The sequence below is a fragment of the Saccostrea echinata genome, unplaced genomic scaffold (genome assembly GCF_033153115.1).
Source record: "Saccostrea echinata isolate AGI-Se365-2 ecotype Australia unplaced genomic scaffold, CSIRO_AGI_Sech_v1 ptg000029l, whole genome shotgun sequence".
Lineage (NCBI taxonomy): Eukaryota > Metazoa > Mollusca > Bivalvia > Ostreida > Ostreidae > Saccostrea > Saccostrea echinata.
Window position 1 is genome coordinate 5,808,004 of NW_026889778.1, and position 20,017 is coordinate 5,828,020.

The 20,017-nt window shown below is 33.7% G+C and overlaps 1 protein-coding gene across 8 annotated transcripts in view; it reads right to left on the reverse strand.

Moving 5' to 3' along the window:
• Window positions 1-20,017, reverse strand: part of LOC133195525 (SLIT-ROBO Rho GTPase-activating protein 1-like) — a 48,435-nt gene that overhangs the window by 23,367 nt on the left and 5,051 nt on the right. For 5 of the 8 annotated variants that reach the window (XM_061331393.1, XM_061331390.1, XM_061331391.1 and 2 more), the window contains exons 1-3: window positions 12,379-12,557; window positions 1,177-1,360; window positions 558-723 (exon numbers count right to left, since the gene is read on the reverse strand). In XM_061331393.1, the coding sequence (XP_061187377.1) occupies window positions 558-723; window positions 1,177-1,360; window positions 12,379-12,481 (453 nt within the window). In that variant the 5' untranslated portion in view covers window positions 12,482-12,557. Of the gene's footprint in view, window positions 1-557; window positions 724-1,176; window positions 1,361-2,983; window positions 3,109-12,378; window positions 12,558-20,017 lie in introns of those variants that run through there. The other 3 variants (XM_061331396.1, XM_061331394.1, XM_061331395.1) reach the window with 2 other exon arrangements.

Consider the following 20,017-nt stretch of genomic DNA (forward strand, 5'->3'; position numbering starts at 1 on the left):
ACGAGCTGTTGTGATGCAAATAGATCTTACTCCGCGTAGCGCACATGTTTGTTTATTGTTGTTTTCTCACTTTCTCTGTTTTTGTTTTGTTTTTGTGTCTTTTTGTTATCTTTGTTGCTTTCAAAGTATAAACAACATATATATGTGGGATTTTATGTTATTTGATATTTAAAATAGACAATGAATATCACCGACTTGTCAATATACATTTGCACTATTTTCAATGGCGTACTTAGAATCAACATTGTGGAGTCCTTTGTCGCTGCAGAAAAGAAAGAAATGGGGGTCAACAGCAATGAGGCTACATCGCTGTTAGCGATGCGCCTCAAAAAAAACTTGAAGTTTTTCCTTTGTTTCTCAAAAAATAATATAACATCCTTCACAGAATTCCACTGAAAATTTAAATTTACACTTAAACATTGAATTTTTGTGAATCCTCTACAAATTCTCCATGATATGTGCTGATGTTTGAACATGTTGAATGCTTTTATTTTACACTTTTGATAATTTTGTGTAAGTTCAATTACACTTTTTGCTACTGCTTTATGATAACTTACACTTCTGTGAATTCTCTGGGAGTTCTCCATGATTGTGTTGAATCGCTGCACCATCTGATTGCCGTAGATTTCACTCAGTGTTTGGTGATCCCGGGACTCTTTCTTTGTTATGTCCAGAACCTGCTGCCATGTTGTAAAGGTGGAGAATAATGACCAGTGTTCTCGCCTATAAAGGTCAAGGTAAAAATAAAGAGGTCAAGGTCATATGTAAAAGTGTGTTACTACTAAGGTTCTAATGATTTCAATAAAAAGTGCTGCAGCTAGGGTCAGTGTGTTGAAATTTTGGAGATTAAAAAACCATGTGTATGCAATGAATTTTAAATCAAATAAACTATTTCTGCTTTTGAAATGATATCTTTAAGACTCTTTGAAAAAAAGTTTTTCATTCATGAAAACATAAAAAAAATGAGAAACAACCAATGAAAATCAGGAAGATACCAAAGCTTATTTCTCAAAGCCTTGCATCTGTTATATTGTAATAAAATTTAACATTCTAATACATGTATGATATATTGATATTAAAATATTACTTATTCATATACAAAAGGGTTCTTTTTGTCGTAACCATGTGTTCGTTCAATCAATGTCATTCGATCCCTCTAATATAACCAAAGCTTACTTTTGTTTTTCCTGTCGATGACGTAATTTTGTGTTTTTAACGAGTTTTTCTAGATTTCTGGCGTAGTCCATCTCCACCTCTGACAGCCTCCTGAAAAAGTCCTGCAGTTCTGTCACCATGGCAACCTGGATCTCCAGCCGATTTTCCAGACATTTGAGCTGTTCGTTAAGCTGGCTTCGTACATCTGTAAACAGAACAACACCATCATTGGTCAGAATGCGCATTGGGGAAAAATAAATAGAATTTGATTTAATATTGCTAATAATGTATCATTATATTGGCTGTAAAAGAGAGAAGAAATAACTTCTCCAATTGGAAAAATAATATCAAATGAAATGTGTTTTCTCTCAAAGTGGAACATTTTGGTATAACACTAGAACACACACACTGAATATTATCTGTAAATCAGATGTATTAAATACATGCTATATATATAGTATTCTCTCTCTTCATTAAAAGGAGTTCATATTCTAAATTTATTTTGCAGCAGATCTATCATCTACAAGTCAGGAAGTACAAGGTTACATCTTCTTAAATATGAGCTAGTGAGACTACAATACATGTACTGACATCAGTGTTGTACGGATGTTTTAGACAAAAGACCTAGAAGCATATCGAGGTATCTGATCTCCTAGAATTTCATTTCCATGAGCAAAACCTTATTCTTTTTGTCAGATTATATGTACATACTATTTACATGATAGCTAATCCCTCAACATTAGAATTAGCTACAGTCCCTTAGAGAGTAAAATATCTCTTATGAGAGTTAAATATCTTGGAACGATTCTTACTGCTATTTATTTCATTAATCTGACAATATGATATCCATGATTTGTGAGTGACACAGTCAAATCTAAACCAGATCAGTTTATAAGAAATTAGATCAGGTTTAAGGCCCATCCCTCTGTCAGCACTTGTGATAGGAGACTGTATAAAGGGCGCTAACCACGGATGTATGTCACAGACAGAACTGGCTTCAAAATTGGCCAAATTTCAAGAAACAAAACACATCATCTTGTAAGTACTAAATCCCTCTGATCTTATCATACCCAGGATAGATAAGTATCTGACTAAAGGTTTGTCATATATCTTCATTAATAGAACTTATCTCATTTCAACATAAAAATTAAAAATACATATTTAATAACTATTGACTCAGTAGCCGGATGTGAAATCTGATGTTTACAATAAATAAGATTGCCTTTAAGAATCTGCTGAATCAAATTTCATATACATATATCACTTATAATCTACAACACTTAATGTAACAAGATGGATAAAAATTCAAATTTGTTCACTCTCTTTTTCAGCTATATTTGCCTAATGCACCACTGCCCTTGGAATACTAGTGTTCCATGTGGGGGAACGTACCTAAAAATATTATTTTTAAATTGTTCAGTAATCCGTGATGTGAATCATTCCTCTATCATATTTCTGATACACAGAGCTGGCTTTGTTTCAGGGTCACAAAATATTCCTACCCTTGTATATCCTAAGGTCACAAGTCATACACCTCTACATTCCTTCAGTTTACTATGCCATGTAGTACACTATAATTACCAGGCCCTGGTTGTACATTTATATAGATTTTACTTTAAGACTATTCTAAAATAATTCCCCAGTAAGTGTAAAAGACTTTTTACTTGGCTCATTAGATCTATTACTATAAAGGCTCTAAATCTCTAAATTGTATATCTATGGACAAAAGTGATATCAGTCTTACTGTCCCTGGACACAAAATAAAAAAATTTAAAGACAGCCAGAGGCACTAGACTTGTCCATTATTTATAAACTAGAACACTCTTACCAATGATCTTAATCCTCCCAGGGACAAAATCTACATCCATCGGCCGGGTGCACGCAAATAGAGAAGAGGTCCTTTGACGAGCCGGCATTTTTTTTTTTTATTAATTTCAAGCAGCTTAGAATTCAAAATGCAAACCACATACTTAGTCTAATTAACTACAGTTAATTAGCTAATTAACTAGCTGATATCCAGTGTACTTTTATAAAAATTTTTTTTAAAAAACTTGGTAATCAATACATCTGGTGTAAAAATACACTTAATTCACGCCTGAAGTGATGAGTCCATTCATTGAATAATCCACTCTGCCAATTGTGAATGAAAAGTCATTCCAACAGTGTAAACATTGTCTGCTAATCATGTATTGACTGTGGAACTCCCTGCCAACCTGACACTGCTTCCTCATACAGTCTGTACACACAGATGGAGTACTCAGAGAAAGTGAAAATCAACTCTCCTCTCTCCCCCAAAATTCTGTTTCTTCACCAACATGAACCCAATATACATTGAATGAATTCCAAATGTAATTTAGCCCCAATATCACACGTCTCCATCGAAATCGATCTCCAGCATTAAAACCACACAACCAAATTCTCTCTCTGTCTGGTATATGAGGACCTGGGACCTTTAGAGCTAAGAAATATAGAATGACACACTGGTAAGCACTCAACGTTTCTCTCTCTGACTTCCCAGACACTGAGTTTACCCAATCCTTAGAAGATTTTAATATTTCAGTGCAGCGGTACAGTTGCAGCTGAAATATCTTATCATGATTTCTGATCAGTAAGACTTTTTACATCTCCCCACAAATCATTTTGTTATCTGGGCTTTCCTACTACGAGCCAGGTTTTCCTATCACTCTGCCAAGGAACATCTTGTGAATCCCTCTCACTGCCTTCTATAACATCCTGGTCTGTATATCACATGGGAACATTATTCAATACTGAATAATAACACAGAAAAAAGGATATAGAACCTCCACATTCAAACTCAAAACATAAAAATAAATGCTGATGAAGAAATATCCTCTGTATTTCGAAATGCACTTCCAAACTTTTCCACTTATGATGGATGTTTCTGGACTTGTGTAAGTTTATAAATGTCTGTAAACCTCATATCCTCCCTAGTAAAACCGCAGAGAAATGTATCCCTTCTTGGCGTTGATGTCTTGATACTTCATCTCAAGATAAGTGTCAGTTAGATGTCGGATTCAGTAAACATCAACAAAATGGCCATCAGTGTCGCTGGGATCCAGAGTAAATATCCACCTCTGTACCACAGCAGTGAACAGCGACAGGGCCTCTGTACTAATCCAATTAACACCCAGTAAAATGAACACACAGCTAACACACTGTACATCAATGGCAGTCAGATGAAAACAAAGACTATTTAACAACTAAATGGCTACAGTTCCAGCAATTCGTAAATCAATATTTCATACAATATTAGTATCATTGTACAATCCACCTAAGGCTATGAAGACCCAAGTTCTCATCAAAAACTTCCTTCTAATTAAACAATTATTTCCACAAAGTATATTTTCCTGTTTGAGTCTGGTACAGTGCATGTAATCCCTCTCGAGTGGAGGGTCGTAAGTCTATCACCACCCCTCAGAGCAGACAGACACTCTATACTACAGCCATGTTATCTCACAAAATCTTCCTCAGGACATAAAGTGGTCACACACACACAACTTGTCATCAAACACAACATTAAAGCCAATGATAGTCATTTCTCATCAAACATGACCATTTTGTGCTTGATATCTCAATAGTCAATAATTGAAGACCCCTTTATCATTTATCAATAAGTCGACTTCACTATAATATGGCCTTAATTTGACCCTATACCAGTGTATTTTATCTAATTCTGTCATCCAAATAAAAAGTTGAGTGACATTAAAAAAAGTAAATCATCTAGTAATGCAAGAAGCCGGCCCAGCAGATTATCGCCACGTTCTGTTTGATGCCTGGGTGTGGTTTTTCAACATGTCTTATCAAACCTCAGACTGCACCAAAAGTATAATCAATATTTCAGTACAAAATTTTAATCTATTTTTTTTTTTCAAATTTAAAATATAAATTACATAATGAAAGCTGGGATGATATTGGCAGCTTAAACAGCAAATCGGAGTTTTTAAATAGCTTTGTAACTATAATAATTTACATTAAGTTCAAGTGCCATGTTTGTATTCAATATGGCAAACTTACAACACATGATTAAAGAAACCCTAAACATTTTTTTACCATACATCATATTTCAGGGGAAATATCTGGTAATCAAAAATGAAGTCCCCCTATGCAATGGACAATCTATACTGACAAAAAAAGTCTACAATAAATTAATTTTCCATATGTCTTGTCTCTTACCCAAATTTACAAGTCATACACCCCCTGGGGTGTAAACATTGGTCTACTAAAGCTAACTATCTGTCCGGTAGTTGAGAGATTTCACAAGACTATGTCATTTACAGGTAAAACACATTCACAGGTATACGTCAAAACAAAAGCAATTCTTCACACCAAACTAATCCCAAGAGGGTGTCAAAGCAAGGCATCTATCAAGATTATCTAGGAGAGACATTATAATCAGGGATGAAAATTACATCTCAAGTTTATCACTTGGGAATTTTATTTTATTTTCAATAAAACAAAAAGGGCAGTCACAATAGCTACAACTTCCAATGATTTGAAAGAAATAAAATAAGATTGGTTCCCTTTGCTAGCTAGTATTTATAAATGTAAGTGTTATATATAGAGTATATGATCAGTAATTGTCATTTATTTCCAAACAAGTATTTAAAATTAAAAGCATGACAAATGCTAAAAAGTTCAGACAATATTTAAGAGGATAGATAGAAAGGCAGCTATCAAATCATAATAGCAGAAGTGACCCCTCTGTGTAGTTGTTTTTGTTAAAAGGAGGGTGCTTGTAAGTAGCTTGATATTTGCATGAACTATTAATTTCTATATAAAAAAAGAACTGCATTCCAATTCCACTAATGACTACTGATCAAAATGTAAAGATACATCATATAAACAATCCAGTGAAGCATTCCCATGTTTATTGGTATGGAAGAAAGAAAACAGCCTCCTAGGCAAGAAGAAAAATGAATTCACTCTCAGGACCTCGATCTAATACCATGGCTGATCAGCCCAGAGAAAAGAAATTTTCAGAATTATTGAATTTGTTTGCAAGGCTGTGAATTTCTTCATTTTTCTGTCATTAGCCCTCCAAAAAGAGCAGCTCATCTGCCCAAAGGTCAGAAGGTCATGAGAACAGCCAAGGAATCCATGTGTTAATTTTCCCTGGGATGATTTGTACAGCTCTGCCTCAATCAACTGAGATTCAATTTGTGTGCTTCTCCCAACAGCAAATTAATAAAAGCACATTTCCATCAACTACACTTTGTATTTGTCATCTCATCAATGATATGCCATCTACTGTTTGCAAGTATTTCAATAAATAAATTCTTGATTGTGATTTCAAAACTAAAACTCTCATTTTTAAAGAAGCCACAGCAGATATTTCCTATAGATCTAGATTTTTTTTATTGCATGTGTACTGCGGTTGAGGGAAAAAAACCCTCTGATATCAGGAAAACATAAAATCCAGATAGGTCAGGAGAACTTTTTTTTTTATTCCACCCACATGCCACATACCTTATATTTCTTAAGTTATGAGGAAAATGTGCCATATTTTATTTTAAATTAAATGAAAAAATTTTCTGCAATGCAATAATTTATTATAGTTACTGTTGTTGATCAATCTTACAAAGAAACAAAACTTTCAATTCCTCTGAATTACTTTTAACACCTTCTTATAAAGCACAAACACTAAGGACACATACAAAATAAAGAATGAAAGAGTATCCATCTAAAATTCCCCCCATGATCCATGACCAATGTCCTGTTACAGTGTGTTAAAATCTTGAGCATTTTGCCTATCCATATTTATCTCCCTTTGTATCTGCATTATAAATTCTCTCACTGTAAAACTCAACCAATTCCATGTGTCAAAATGCCTATATATAGTCATTAAGAGCTAAGACTTTTTTTTTAATAGATGTACATTCTCAATACTCTGTGAAACATAACTTTCATCAGTTTTTGTAGAAACATCAAAACTTTCATCTTGATTGATTCCCAAGTATTTTTCTTATAACTAGTAATTAAAACAAAATTGTACTTAAGGCAGAAAATCATATATCATATGAGATACAAGTAGACGGTTAATAATACAACTTTAGTCTGAAAATCTAATATGCTTCTTCACAACAATTATTAGTTCAGCCATTTCTCTCAGCTTCATGTGAGGGTTAAATATTATGACAGATGTCAAGTAGGCAATAGATATAACTCACAAGGAATTAGCCTGGCTGTATATTTAGTTATAAAGATTGTACACAGTGTATATACAAACAAATATTTTCTTAGGTCTGGGAAGTATCAAGAAAAATCTTAATATGATGTAGATGTATGAGAGGAAAAATCTGTTGCACCTGGTCGCTTAGCTAGTCCACAGGTAGGCAAATATTCATGGTCACAACTAGGGGGTAACTATAAGTCAGATGTTCAGTTTACAGTGTGTAAAACGAAACAGAAATATGAAAGGTTCATATGGAAAAATACAGGCATCAGAAAAGATACTAATTAACCATATCTACGGGTAATTAGTCGTGTTGTGCAATACAGTACATGCTGGAGCCTTAACCTTAAATAACTCAGTCATATTGCTCTTCCTTCCTGCAACATTTACACAGCCTTAACTTGAACTGATGGAAAAAAACAAACCAAAGAATGAAATATATGATAGATCTATATAAAGATGTTAGACATCTCTCTCCCTTTGTAGGTTATTTGTGTTTACGAGGTGCCCCCTATTGTCTTCCTGTGATCATGGTGAGTCAGTTTTGAGTCAGACTCATGCCAGTGACTACCATCTACCGCTGACTTACACAAACTTATAGTATGCCTCATGACCTATGATCATGAAAGAACTGTACTACTGCACTACAACTACTGCACCACAACACATTAATAAAAATTTATCACCTGTACTGGTGATCTGCACTTTTCAGTAACATTGATATATGTGTTGTCTTGCACCCCACTGTTTCAGAATAAGATTATATTTTGTTTTTTATCCTGTTTTAATTGGTAGAAAAAGATATCCTTGCAATAATTTTGAATGGAATCCACAACATTGTACTCATACACAAAATAATCTCAGCACAGTTAATTTGTAAATGATATTAAAAAGAACTGAGAGGACCTTCATATGGAAATCGAGATATTTAAAATTCTTTCTCCCATAGAAAAATCTTAAAAAGCCCGAGTGTAATTAGAGAAGGCTTATTTATTTGTCAGGAAATCAGATTAATAACTCAGATAAAGCACAGAAGTGCAGTAACCTGGTTATGTGAAACCTTTCACTCATCTAAACAGCTAATGCATGTAGACATGTAACAGTAGAGTACAAGATTAGTGGAACAGATTCCCTCCATTTAATGTTCACTCTCTCTGTAACCATTCATTACACCTAAACTAATACAAACAGATATAAAAACAAGGGGGGATAAATAGATTGTCTTCATATCATGATAACAGTCTGACAAATGAGTCCCAGATCAACACCAAGGTCAATGTTTTTTCTCCCTTTTCTTCTTATCGTAATCAATTACATTGATGACTGTTCATTTTTCATGTCTGTGCAAAATAATAAATTCAGCACGCACACACTCATGCAGTTTCTCTGTTGTATTATAAAACTAAACCCTCACAACTGCAGAAAGAGCGTAACTTGGGAATGAAAAAACTTTATAATAGGAATATAATAAATAGTGAACTCTATGCATCATTTATCAAATCAGGTTTAGACAGTCCTGCAGTAGCACCTTTGTTACAGACAGATCTATCATTATCGGGGCACCTGCCTATAAATTCAAATAACGGCCATGTGCACTGGGTGCATACTTCCTTGTACAGGAAGTGCATTTCTGAAGTAAATTAAACACACACCTACGAATTTTAATTTACAACAAGATCACAGCAATTCTTTGAAATGAACACACCAAAAAAGATAGAGGAATTAGATTGCTATCTTATCTTATATTTTTTACACATGATTTCATCCATGACTAGACAGATTCATTATAAGAACAGGGCTCTCAATACAACTTAATCATGTGACAATCTGGCAATTCACGTATTCCAATTCTAAACTCGGGTATCAAATTGTCCTGCTCCCAAAACACCAGGAATTAGCACCTTTGTTCAAACACAATCAAATTAATCCTTAAAACCCTCGCAATTCGTCTAAAATAACCTACACTAACAGGGCTAACTTTTAAAAATTCTGTCTGGATTGCATCATCTTGTAATTCTGTCAACATTTAAAAGTTTGTTTTTATTATGAATGACCAAAATATGTATCAAAGCTCGCACACACAATGATGATCCGTGATTTACAACTTGTGCAAGAACAAAACAGCCCCAAGGTATATTTGCTTGAATTCATTTAACAGTTTACAGCTAGCTCCTATAAACATGATAAACAGCTCCCATTTAAGCATATATGATATTCAAAAAATTATGTTAGAGATCGAAATTTGTAAAATAGATTGTGCAGGTCTAATTATTGCTAAAACACATATTTATCACAAAATTTCCCCATTAAACCAGCTTTAAGGAGGGATTCTTGTCTGGTTTCTGACTAGATGAAATATTCAAAGTATATTTGCTTATATGTTTTATATATTTAGATGTAAGAGATTTAAAAGATCATATTTTTCTTTCCTCATCACAATTGTACAACTTTAAATAGAAATGGTAAACTGAATTTGAAATCTAGCAGGGACTATATTTTTGGCGGAATGGCGGCGTATGAAAATATCTTCTTTTCTGCCTCTCAAAATAATTATAGAACAATGAATTTAGTTATAATTTTTACACAATCAAAGACTTGGAGAAAATTTTTAAATGTAAGTTAAATTAATAATAAGGGACTAAAGTTTTGAAATATATGAAATAAATATGATTTTCCAAACAAACTTCAATTATGTTAGCTTTTAAAAGCTTCCAATCTAAGTTCAGATTTGAGCCAAAAATCCATAAAAAGTGTTTTTTCTCTCTTAGTAAACGGTCAAAACTCTTTGTTTTTATATCAATTTGTATCTTTATGTGACAACTTTACCATATGTGAAAATAAGAAAAATTTAAATATAGGAGGCATATAAAAATAACTAAAATATCTTAAAATTTTAAGAAAAATAGAGAAAATTCGGATTAGCCAATATCCATTTTAGTTAAATTATTTATGTCAATTTGGTAATGTCATCTTATAGACCCTATATGGTAATATCTCTTTATGCAAAAAGAAAAACATTTAATTTATTAAAATAGAAGTAGGCATCGCATGATTGGCAACAGTAATTTTTTATTCTTAATGTCCAGGGAAAAGGTACTGACCTTGACCTGACCTTGCCTCTAATATAAAACGGTCAAATTTAATCTAACTGATACCATCACTTAGTGATATTGTCTTCTTGATTCTGTGAAAATTTCATTGATTTTTAAATATAAGAAATAAGTGTTCTTAAGAGAAGAATCCCTCCTTAATTTGTCATTCTCCCCAAATCTTTCCTTTTATATCTATATGGAAATTCAAAAGCATTGAAATCTCTCAGAATGCATCTACTCTAATTTTTACCATGTAACAAGTTAATTTGAACCTAAAAACTACACAATCAAGAAGGAACGAAAAAATCTACACTCTCTCCAAATTCTGGGTATCCTAGGACCTTAAAAGCAAAAATTAAAAGTGGTATAGTTGAAAATGAGTCAGCTAGAGCCTTAATTTTATAGCTTGTTTTTATTAAACACATTCTCTCAACTTCACTCACGTCTTAGTCAATCTTGTCGTGTAGTAAAGAAACTGACCTTCCTTTTCGATATTTTCCACCTACGTTCAGACTTGTACATAAAACTAGCACTCGAATTAAGACAATCTAAGCATGGTTGAAGAAATGTTTGGAGTAAATATTAAATATTTCTGAATGAGTCAGTGCCTCGTTCTATGAAATGTCATAATTACTTTTTAGTTCATCCTTATTTCACCCTTGATTTTGTGATGTACTTTGAAATCTAGTTTTTTTTTGTTCATCTTAATTCACCCTTGATCTTGTGATGTACTTTGAAATCTGTTCCCTTTTATAATGATACTGCATTTCAGTTTAAGTATATAATGGAGGGTCCATTTTATTAGAATACCTCTCCTTTTTCCCACAAACTAACAGCCATGTAAAACATGTATCTATAAAAACTTGTTGAGTGGTGAAAAGTAGTCAAAATCCCCATCCCCTTTTCCTTCCAGTATTTGAATTACTTCTATTTCCGGATCCAAAGTCTATATAACTCCAGTAGGTAGCTATATCAAGGACTGCTTCCCCTTTGTACTAAATATATATAAAACAGCCCTGTCCAGTGTCCAACTCCGAGAATACAGACAGATTTTACTTAACACAGTAATTCTTGCTTACAGGTTTCTGGATAAGAACACCAAGGGGGTGATACCAGCTGTGTCTCGACATAATACAAACTGTACCTTTCTGATGACTAAGGAAACCCCCTCCTGAGTCTCGTTACACCCTGCATGGGGCCTCAATCTCATAAAGTGCTTAATTTCCTGCTAAAGTGGATGTTCTATCTGTTTTCTCTAATGCCTTAAATCCTCATTTTAGATAACAAGCTTGTGTTAATTGTAGCCTCTATATAACAGTGTAACATGCAGGCATTTGTTCACAATCTACCATAAAAAATGCTCTGTGTATAAGGAACACCTCTGTGAATCAATGAATGAAAACTTTTCAAACTTGAATGAATAATAAATATGTACCCTAACTATTAAATGTTCATTCATTCTTTCCAAACATAATTTTTCTACAGGTTATATTATGGCCTACATATTCAGGAAGACAGAGCTAGCATTCATAAAGATTGATTTAAAAGTCCCCACGCATTGGGTTTGGCGGGCCTCTTCCAGCGACTTCTACATGACAGAGTATGACTCTATAAAGTCTGACAATGAATATACATATACAGAGACTGTCATAGACAGGCCAGGAATATACTCTGTCACAACCATCAAAACCAGTTCTTGATGGTCGCCTCTCTGCATAATCTGTCCACAAACTAAGTGCCCAATGCAATGCCTAGAACTATATACATGTGTAATCCCCGTTTCTGATTACATGACATTTATTTTCTTATGTATTATTTCTGTCAATACCTCAACATATATCGTCAGAAATTCACTTCAACTTAGATATTTTACGATTAACTGTAAGCCTCCTATAAGACTCCAGATGAAATCTGTTTAGAGGTGCCTTATATACTTACTGCCTCCAAATCCGCTGGACTTGCGTTTGGATCTCCTGAGAGATGTTTGGCGACTAAGATATAACTGTCGATTATCCATAGGAAGGCTTCCCAAGGAAGCCATGGTAATATTCCGTAAATATCAAATAGACCTTTCTTCCAATTATCACTTGCTCATAACGATATATGAGAAATCTTTCTTGAGTTTAACACAAATGGCTTATTAACTGTTGCATACTGAAGGAGTGATTTTTTTTTTAAACACTACCCTCGGATCAATAAACATCAGACTGCTCTCTCTATTGACACATGCTTATGTATCAGCTACAGAATCATTTCCTGTTGGAAATTAAAAAAAAAACTAGTTCCACATTGACACACTGAAGTCCCTATCACTCTGTAACAATGTAAACATATAACTGAGTCCCCTGGTCTTCTCAATGTGATTGTTTTCTGGGTCACGATCAAACGACCAAGACTAGTCCATTATTCCCTGCTAGGGGTGACAGGCCTAACCTTGTAGGATAACACTCCATACTCAGTCAAGCATTCCACCTAATTAACACCCCTCCGAGAGCAGGAGAGCTTATCTAAGATGTTCATTGTTACAAGACATAGTAAACATGGGGAGATAATCCTCTTCTTTAACAATTTACTGCTAGTTAATTATCTAGCCTGTCAATCACAGAATGTATTGATGACTTTTTAATAATATTAATGAATAGTGCAATATATAAATAAAGTCCTGAGGCCATTATGAAAAGTCAATTTGTGTCCATTGTCATTCAATAAATCCTGCTGTAATTAACAGTGCTTGGACAAAGTGTACAAGGAGTAATTAGCCATAGAACAATATTAATTACTAGTGCTAATAGGAGGTCCAGCAAATGAACTGTACAATCATGTATGAGGACTGACTCTCTCATAAAGCTTGAAAGCTGTGCATATATTTTTTTTCTTGCATGTTTGTAACTGTTTCTTTTTAAACCAAAGATGTTGTACAAGTAAACTTCAGAAAACCTCCTTAAGAACTGTTTGTTTGAAGTCTTTTGTACTCCATACAAACATGAAGTATTCTAATTCAAGGCTTGACTTTCATCTCTTCATTAATCCAGGAAGCTCTGCTAAAAACCTTGTACATCAAAATCCTTTAAATACACAAGCAACCATTTTTCATGAAAACCCTTTAAGTCATATTAGTAGCCATGATTTATATAGATCTATGCATTATAGTAAATAGAAAATTTAGAGCTGAAATAAGTGAAAATCCTTTCTTTTCAAACTGAACTTGTAAACAAGAAATTTTCAGACTTCCTTTTTTATGTTGAGATCACAAAGTGGTATATTGAATAAACACATCATGCTGTGATGTTGTCAAAGATATTACCGTATGATAAAGCATTAGACTGGGGGAATTGCCATTTTCTTAAAGCAACTTTAAATATGCTGAACAGCTATGTAAATTTTAATGTATATATATTATATATATTTCAATTTGTCTGCAGATAGGAAATTTGTATTGTATTGAAATATATTGATTAATTTTGTTTAAGACACTCAAATAGGGAAATTTAAGTCTTCAGTCTTTTGAAATAAATCTTTTTTCCATATATTTCTAATGAAATATTAATTCATCTAAACACATACAAAAAATGGAGGGAATTTAATGTGTCTGTATTTTGTCTCAGTACTTGGAGTTTATACAATGACATTAGTTCAAAGAATTGGTCTACTCATACAGTCTATTTGATGTTTATTTCACATGCACAATTCATACTCATGCAAAGAAAATCAAAGTCACTTAGTTCTCACTGCTTCATTAACTCAATGCAATTTGCACATCTAATGGGCAGACATTTTACATAGTGAAAATTTCCTGAGCTAGACATTAATGGGGAATGTCAGAAGTCTTATTATAGCAGAAATAAGTACTGTGTACTGATCAGTAACTTCCGGTCCTATACTTGTTAAGTAATTCAAGTCCAAACATCCAATACAATATTTTTTGAATACTGGGTAAATGAATTGAACTTCTTATAAAACAGGGAAGGAAAGAAATGTGATAAACAAGAGGCCTATGGGCCACAACACTCACCTGAGTAACTTTAAATCTGCTTTTCTTCACTATATTTCCCTCCTTGTTATACATGTTGTGGCCCCACCATACCCAGGGTGGGGGTGGGGGGGATCATGATTTGAACAACTTAGAATCTACACTACCTCAGAAAGCTTCCACATAAGTTTCAGCTTTTCTGGCCCAGTGGTTCTTGAGAAGAAGATTTTTTATGTATATTTCAATGTAAAACTTTGATTCTCTATTGTGGCACCACCCTACCCCTGGGAGTCATGATCTGACCAATTTAGAATCCACACTATCCCAGGATGCTTCCACATAAATTTCAGCTTTTCTGGCCCAGTGGTTTTTGAGAAGATTTTTCAAGATTTTTTGCTATAATTATTTCAATATAAAACTTGGATTCCCTACTGTGGCCAAATCCTACCCCCCAGGGGTCATTGTTTGAATAATTTCAAATTAACACTACCCCAGGAAGCTTCCACTTAAGTTTCAGTTTTTCTGGACCAGTGGTTCTTGAGAAGAAGATTATTCAAGATTTTTTTCTTTATATTTCAATGTAAAACTTAGATTCCCCATTGTGGCCCAACCCTACCCTTTGGGGTCATGATTTGAACAATTTAGAATCTACACTACCCCAGGATGCTTCCATATAAATTTCAGCTTTTCTGGCCCAGTGGTTCTTGAGAAGAAAATGTTTAAAGATTTTCCCTATATATTTCAATGTAAAACTTGGATATCCTTTTTTAGCCCCACCCAACCCCAGGGGTCATGATTTGAACAATTTAGAATCTACACTACCCCAGGATACTTTCATATAAGTTTCAGCTTTTTAGCTCAGTGGTTCTTGAGAAGAAGATTTTTTAATGACCCCACCCTATTTTTGTCTTTTCTTGATTATCTCCCCTTGTAAGGGAGCCAGGCCCTTCATTTTAACAATTAATTAACTCTCCTTCACCCAAGGATGCTTTGTGCCAAAACTGGTTAAAATTGGCCCAGTGGTTATTGAGAAGAAGTTGAAAATGTGAAACATTTACAGACATATGGATGAACAGACAGACGGACACCGGACAACATGTGATCAGAAAAGCTCACTTGAGCTTTCAGCTCAGGTGAGCTAAAAAGGATTTTTTTTCCACTTTTGTTCAAAGCATAGATCACTGAATGTACCAAAAAAATGTAAATACATTATAAAAGCTCATGCAGTGGTTAGAAAGATACCATTCAGTGTTTCCACTAACTTTGAAAACCAAGGGCCATTGTGGCCTTGTGAAATAAATCCAGGAGTCAAAGAGAATTGTTGAGGGTCAAAATGCAGTCTGGTTTTGGTTTCAGTAGGTATAGCAGCTATGCTTCTATACATCATAATTTGATTTTTAAAAAATAATGAAAATAAATTTAAACATAAATATTTAATTGCATTTGTTGTTCTTTAATTTTCACAATTTTAACAATTTTGCCATTTGGGCTTGTGAGAGCTCTAAGGACACTGTCACTAAAGAAGATACCTCTGAAAATTGTTTGCATGTTTTGCAAAAACTATTTTCATTAATGATCTGACCTTTGCTGAACTTTTTAATATTATATTCAGCCTTATATCATAATCATTTGCAACAAAACCAAACTGAAGTAAGCATGCCAACATGGCATTTCTTCGTTCAGACTTTGCAATTTTTAATCTGTACTTTTAGATAGAATAAAACCATGTTTAAATCTGCACTTTTTCTAAAAAGCATGAAGGTCATGTAAATTCCCGAGAAAAAAAATCATTTAATTTTTTCAAATATATGTTCTAAAATTCAGATGACTTCAAATTATGTTGAGGCTGTTGTCCCGCAAATCTCCTTTGGCTATATGAACCCATTTTTTATATCCGGTTTAATACATACCTGCTTTCGAAAGGATAAACAATTACGAAAAAATATATGATTACAAAGTTAAAAAATTAATATGAATGCTTTTTTAAATCAGATGAAAAGACCTGAACCAAATAATTTGATTGGACAAAAAAAAAAGTCTGTGAGCCAATGCTCACTAATAATACCCCCGCTCTGATGTGAATACACAAGTTCGGTTATAGACAAAGACAGTGAAAATCAGGAAATTGACATCGGATTTGTAAAAACTGAATCACAACATATGGCATGCCTAAACAAAGATTGTGCTAAAATTTCAAGCATCTGTGATAAGTAGTTGCTGAGAAAACTACGACCAAAATTTGCTATGTATGTTTCGGACAGACGCACAGATAAACAGGAAGTTGACATTGGATTTGTTCCAAAAATGAATCCCATGATATGGCATGCCTAAACAAAGATTGTATTAAAATTTCAAGCATCTGCAATGAGTAGTTGCTGAGAAAACTGTGACCAAAATTTGTTATGTATGGTACGGACAGACGCACAGATAAACAGGAAGTTGACATCAGATTCGTACAGAAATGAATCCCACCATATGGCATGCCTAAACAAAGAGTGTGTTAAAATTTCAATTATCTGCGATGAGTAGTTGCTGAGAAAACTACGACCAAAATTTGTTATGTATGGTACGGACAGATGCACGGATAAACAGGAAGTTGACATCAGATTCGTACAGAAATGAATCCCACCATATGGCATGCCTAAACAAAGAGTGTGTTAAAATTTCAAGCACCTGTGATGAGTAGTTGCTGAGAAAACTGTGACCAAAGTTTGTTACATGTGGTGCGGACAGACGCACGGATAAACAGGAAGTTGACATCTGATTAGTACAAAAATAAATCCCACCATATGGCATGCCTAAACAAAGATTGTGCTAAAATTTCAATTATCTGCGATGAGTAGTTGCTGAGAAAACTACGACCAAAATTTTTTAAGTATGGTACGGACAGACGCACGGATAAACAGGAAGTTGACATCGGATTCATACAAAAATGAATCCCACAATATGGCATGCCTAAACAAAGATTGTGCTAAAATTTCAAGCATCTGCAATGAGTAGATGCTGAGAAAACTGCTACCAAAATTTGTTACAGACACAAAGACGGACAGACAAACAGACAGACACACAAGGGTAAAACAGTATACCCCCCTCTCCTTCGGAGCGGGGGTATTAAAAAAAAAAAACTCTGGTAACTTTCACATACATGTAGAAGTTATGTCATCTTAGATAGTTAAATTTATGGACAGAGAAAGAAAGATAAAACCTTAGAAAGGGACCTGAAAATTTTAAGTAATAAACAATTATGTTTGTGACAATTGCATGCATGCTAATTTAATAATTAATATTTTCATGTTCTCAACATCAAGAACACCTAATTTTCTGTAGAGAGACCTTTATGTAGGTGTGTCAAAAAAACTGTTTTTTCATGCATTAAAATGTAAGACATGGAGACATTGGAGACATTTCTCTTCAGAGTGCATACAATGTTTGCTAAATGTACTAACATTCATTGCAAGAAAGATAACTCAAGGAAAATAACAAAATAATTTGTGCTGATCTCCCTGCAGCCATCAACAACTAATATGTTCAACAAATTGAGGAAAATTTTGACAAATCTCAAAGAATTATTGTTTATGTGATGTATTGTAATATTAGATCACTGACTAGCTTTGTTGTATTTAATATGGTCAGAGTTGGCGAAAGAGGTAAAAAATCTGTCGGACACAGTGTCCTACAGATTGTCAAAAAATCACAAAAACTACAGGACACACTGAAAATTTGCCGGACCAAATGTAAAAAAAAAAAAACGAAGTATGTAAAGCTGAATTTTAATTAAGATGCATCAATCAATAACAATAATTCACTGGACTTAACCATAAAATTCGTGCATCGCACACAAAACATCATATGCATATCGTCGTCATACTTCAGCCACTGTCTTTTTTTAGTCCACTCTGGATTAAACTTCTCACTCTTTTTGTTAATTTTTTTTTCTTTTGAGCTATCAGTATCAGCTTTCGTCACCGACTTTCTTTTTACCGACTCTGTCCATTTAATTGACCACATCATAGCACATGTTCACTTGCCGGATATACATGAACGTTTCATAGAAACTAAAGTTGAAAGTTCCGGTATATTATTTTGATTCCCCAAAATATTTAAATTGCCTGAATACTTTTAATATTTTCAATATTATCATCCAAAAATGAACAAGTTTTGAAAAATAATGCATTATTTCATTTCTTTGATTATTTTACTATTGATTATTCTGAAAAAATCTACCGGACACGGTGTCCGATGTGGTTCTAAAATCTATCGGACTTAGACGAAATTTACCGGAGATCGCCGGCGGGCCGGTGTCTTTCGCCAACTCTGTATGGTATATTGTAATATATAACACTGGCTAGCCTTGAACAAGATTCAATAGGAGGAAATTAAAATAAATCCTTCAATCTATTGAGTTTCCTTACGAAACAATGTATATTTGAGTTTACTTGAAACTTCCTTAGAAGTAATTGAAGCCCCTAAAGTGTGTGTCAATAATTTATTATACATATATATGTAACCAGAGTCTAGCTACACTGCCAAATGAGGAATAAATTGTGTATACATCACATACATCAAAAGATGTAGAAATTAAATGTGGTTATATTAAAATCCAAGAAGATATATCTGAATGTTTGTCAAAACTTATATGATCAAGCAGATAGAAAAAAAAAGAAAAAAATAAATAAAATTCCAGTGTGACCAAAAAATGTAAACCTTATTGTTCTTTATATTAATACATTCTGGCATAATTATATAACCGAACAGATGACTTGAAAGACACATGTTACACTTAACCAGTATATTATACACTATTTTTATCATCATTAATGCAGGATTGCCAAAAGTTATAAAGAAACATAAAACACTTGAAAACAATCATCTCAACTGTGTATGGTATGTGCATTGTGTTGGCAAGTATTTACATTTTTCAAGGTCAAGCCAAGTACTCTCTATATATTCATGATATTAAACAAAGTACAGACGAAATAATGACTCATATTCATTACATAAACTCTCTCACTACCTAGTCATCAGGGCTAGTACAATATGCATGTTATGAGGTCTGTAATGAAGTTAGTATGGATCTATTCTACAGTTACAGGCTGCCTTCAAAACTAATTGTTTTCTAATCATTATTACTGAGGGGGCTTTTACATCTGTTGTCTTCATTAACTCAGACACTCCTGTAAAATAAGATCTTATTCCTGAACTTTTCAGTTAAAACCATGGAGACTAATGGCCTGGTTATATTGAAGTAGAAATGGACAATACATGTACAAGAGCTATTTCTCACTTTACTTCAGGGGAACCATTTGCCAGTAATTGCTCACAAAATCTAGAATTTGTTCTTTTTTCTTAACCACCATATTGGCACTGGTCCACAAATAATATAGCATTTCTAATATTTCTAGATCTGAATAAATTCAGGGTCTGCATTCATCTTCATTACCCATATTTCCATAATGATGTAAAAATCTATCCAGTAATATGTAAAACACAACGATGTATTAAATATACTGTCAGTTAATGCGGCATAGCATGAACTGATGCATGCTGAGCTATTGCGGGGATTATGGATAAATGTACAATGGATTTTTTTCTTTCCCCCCAACACTG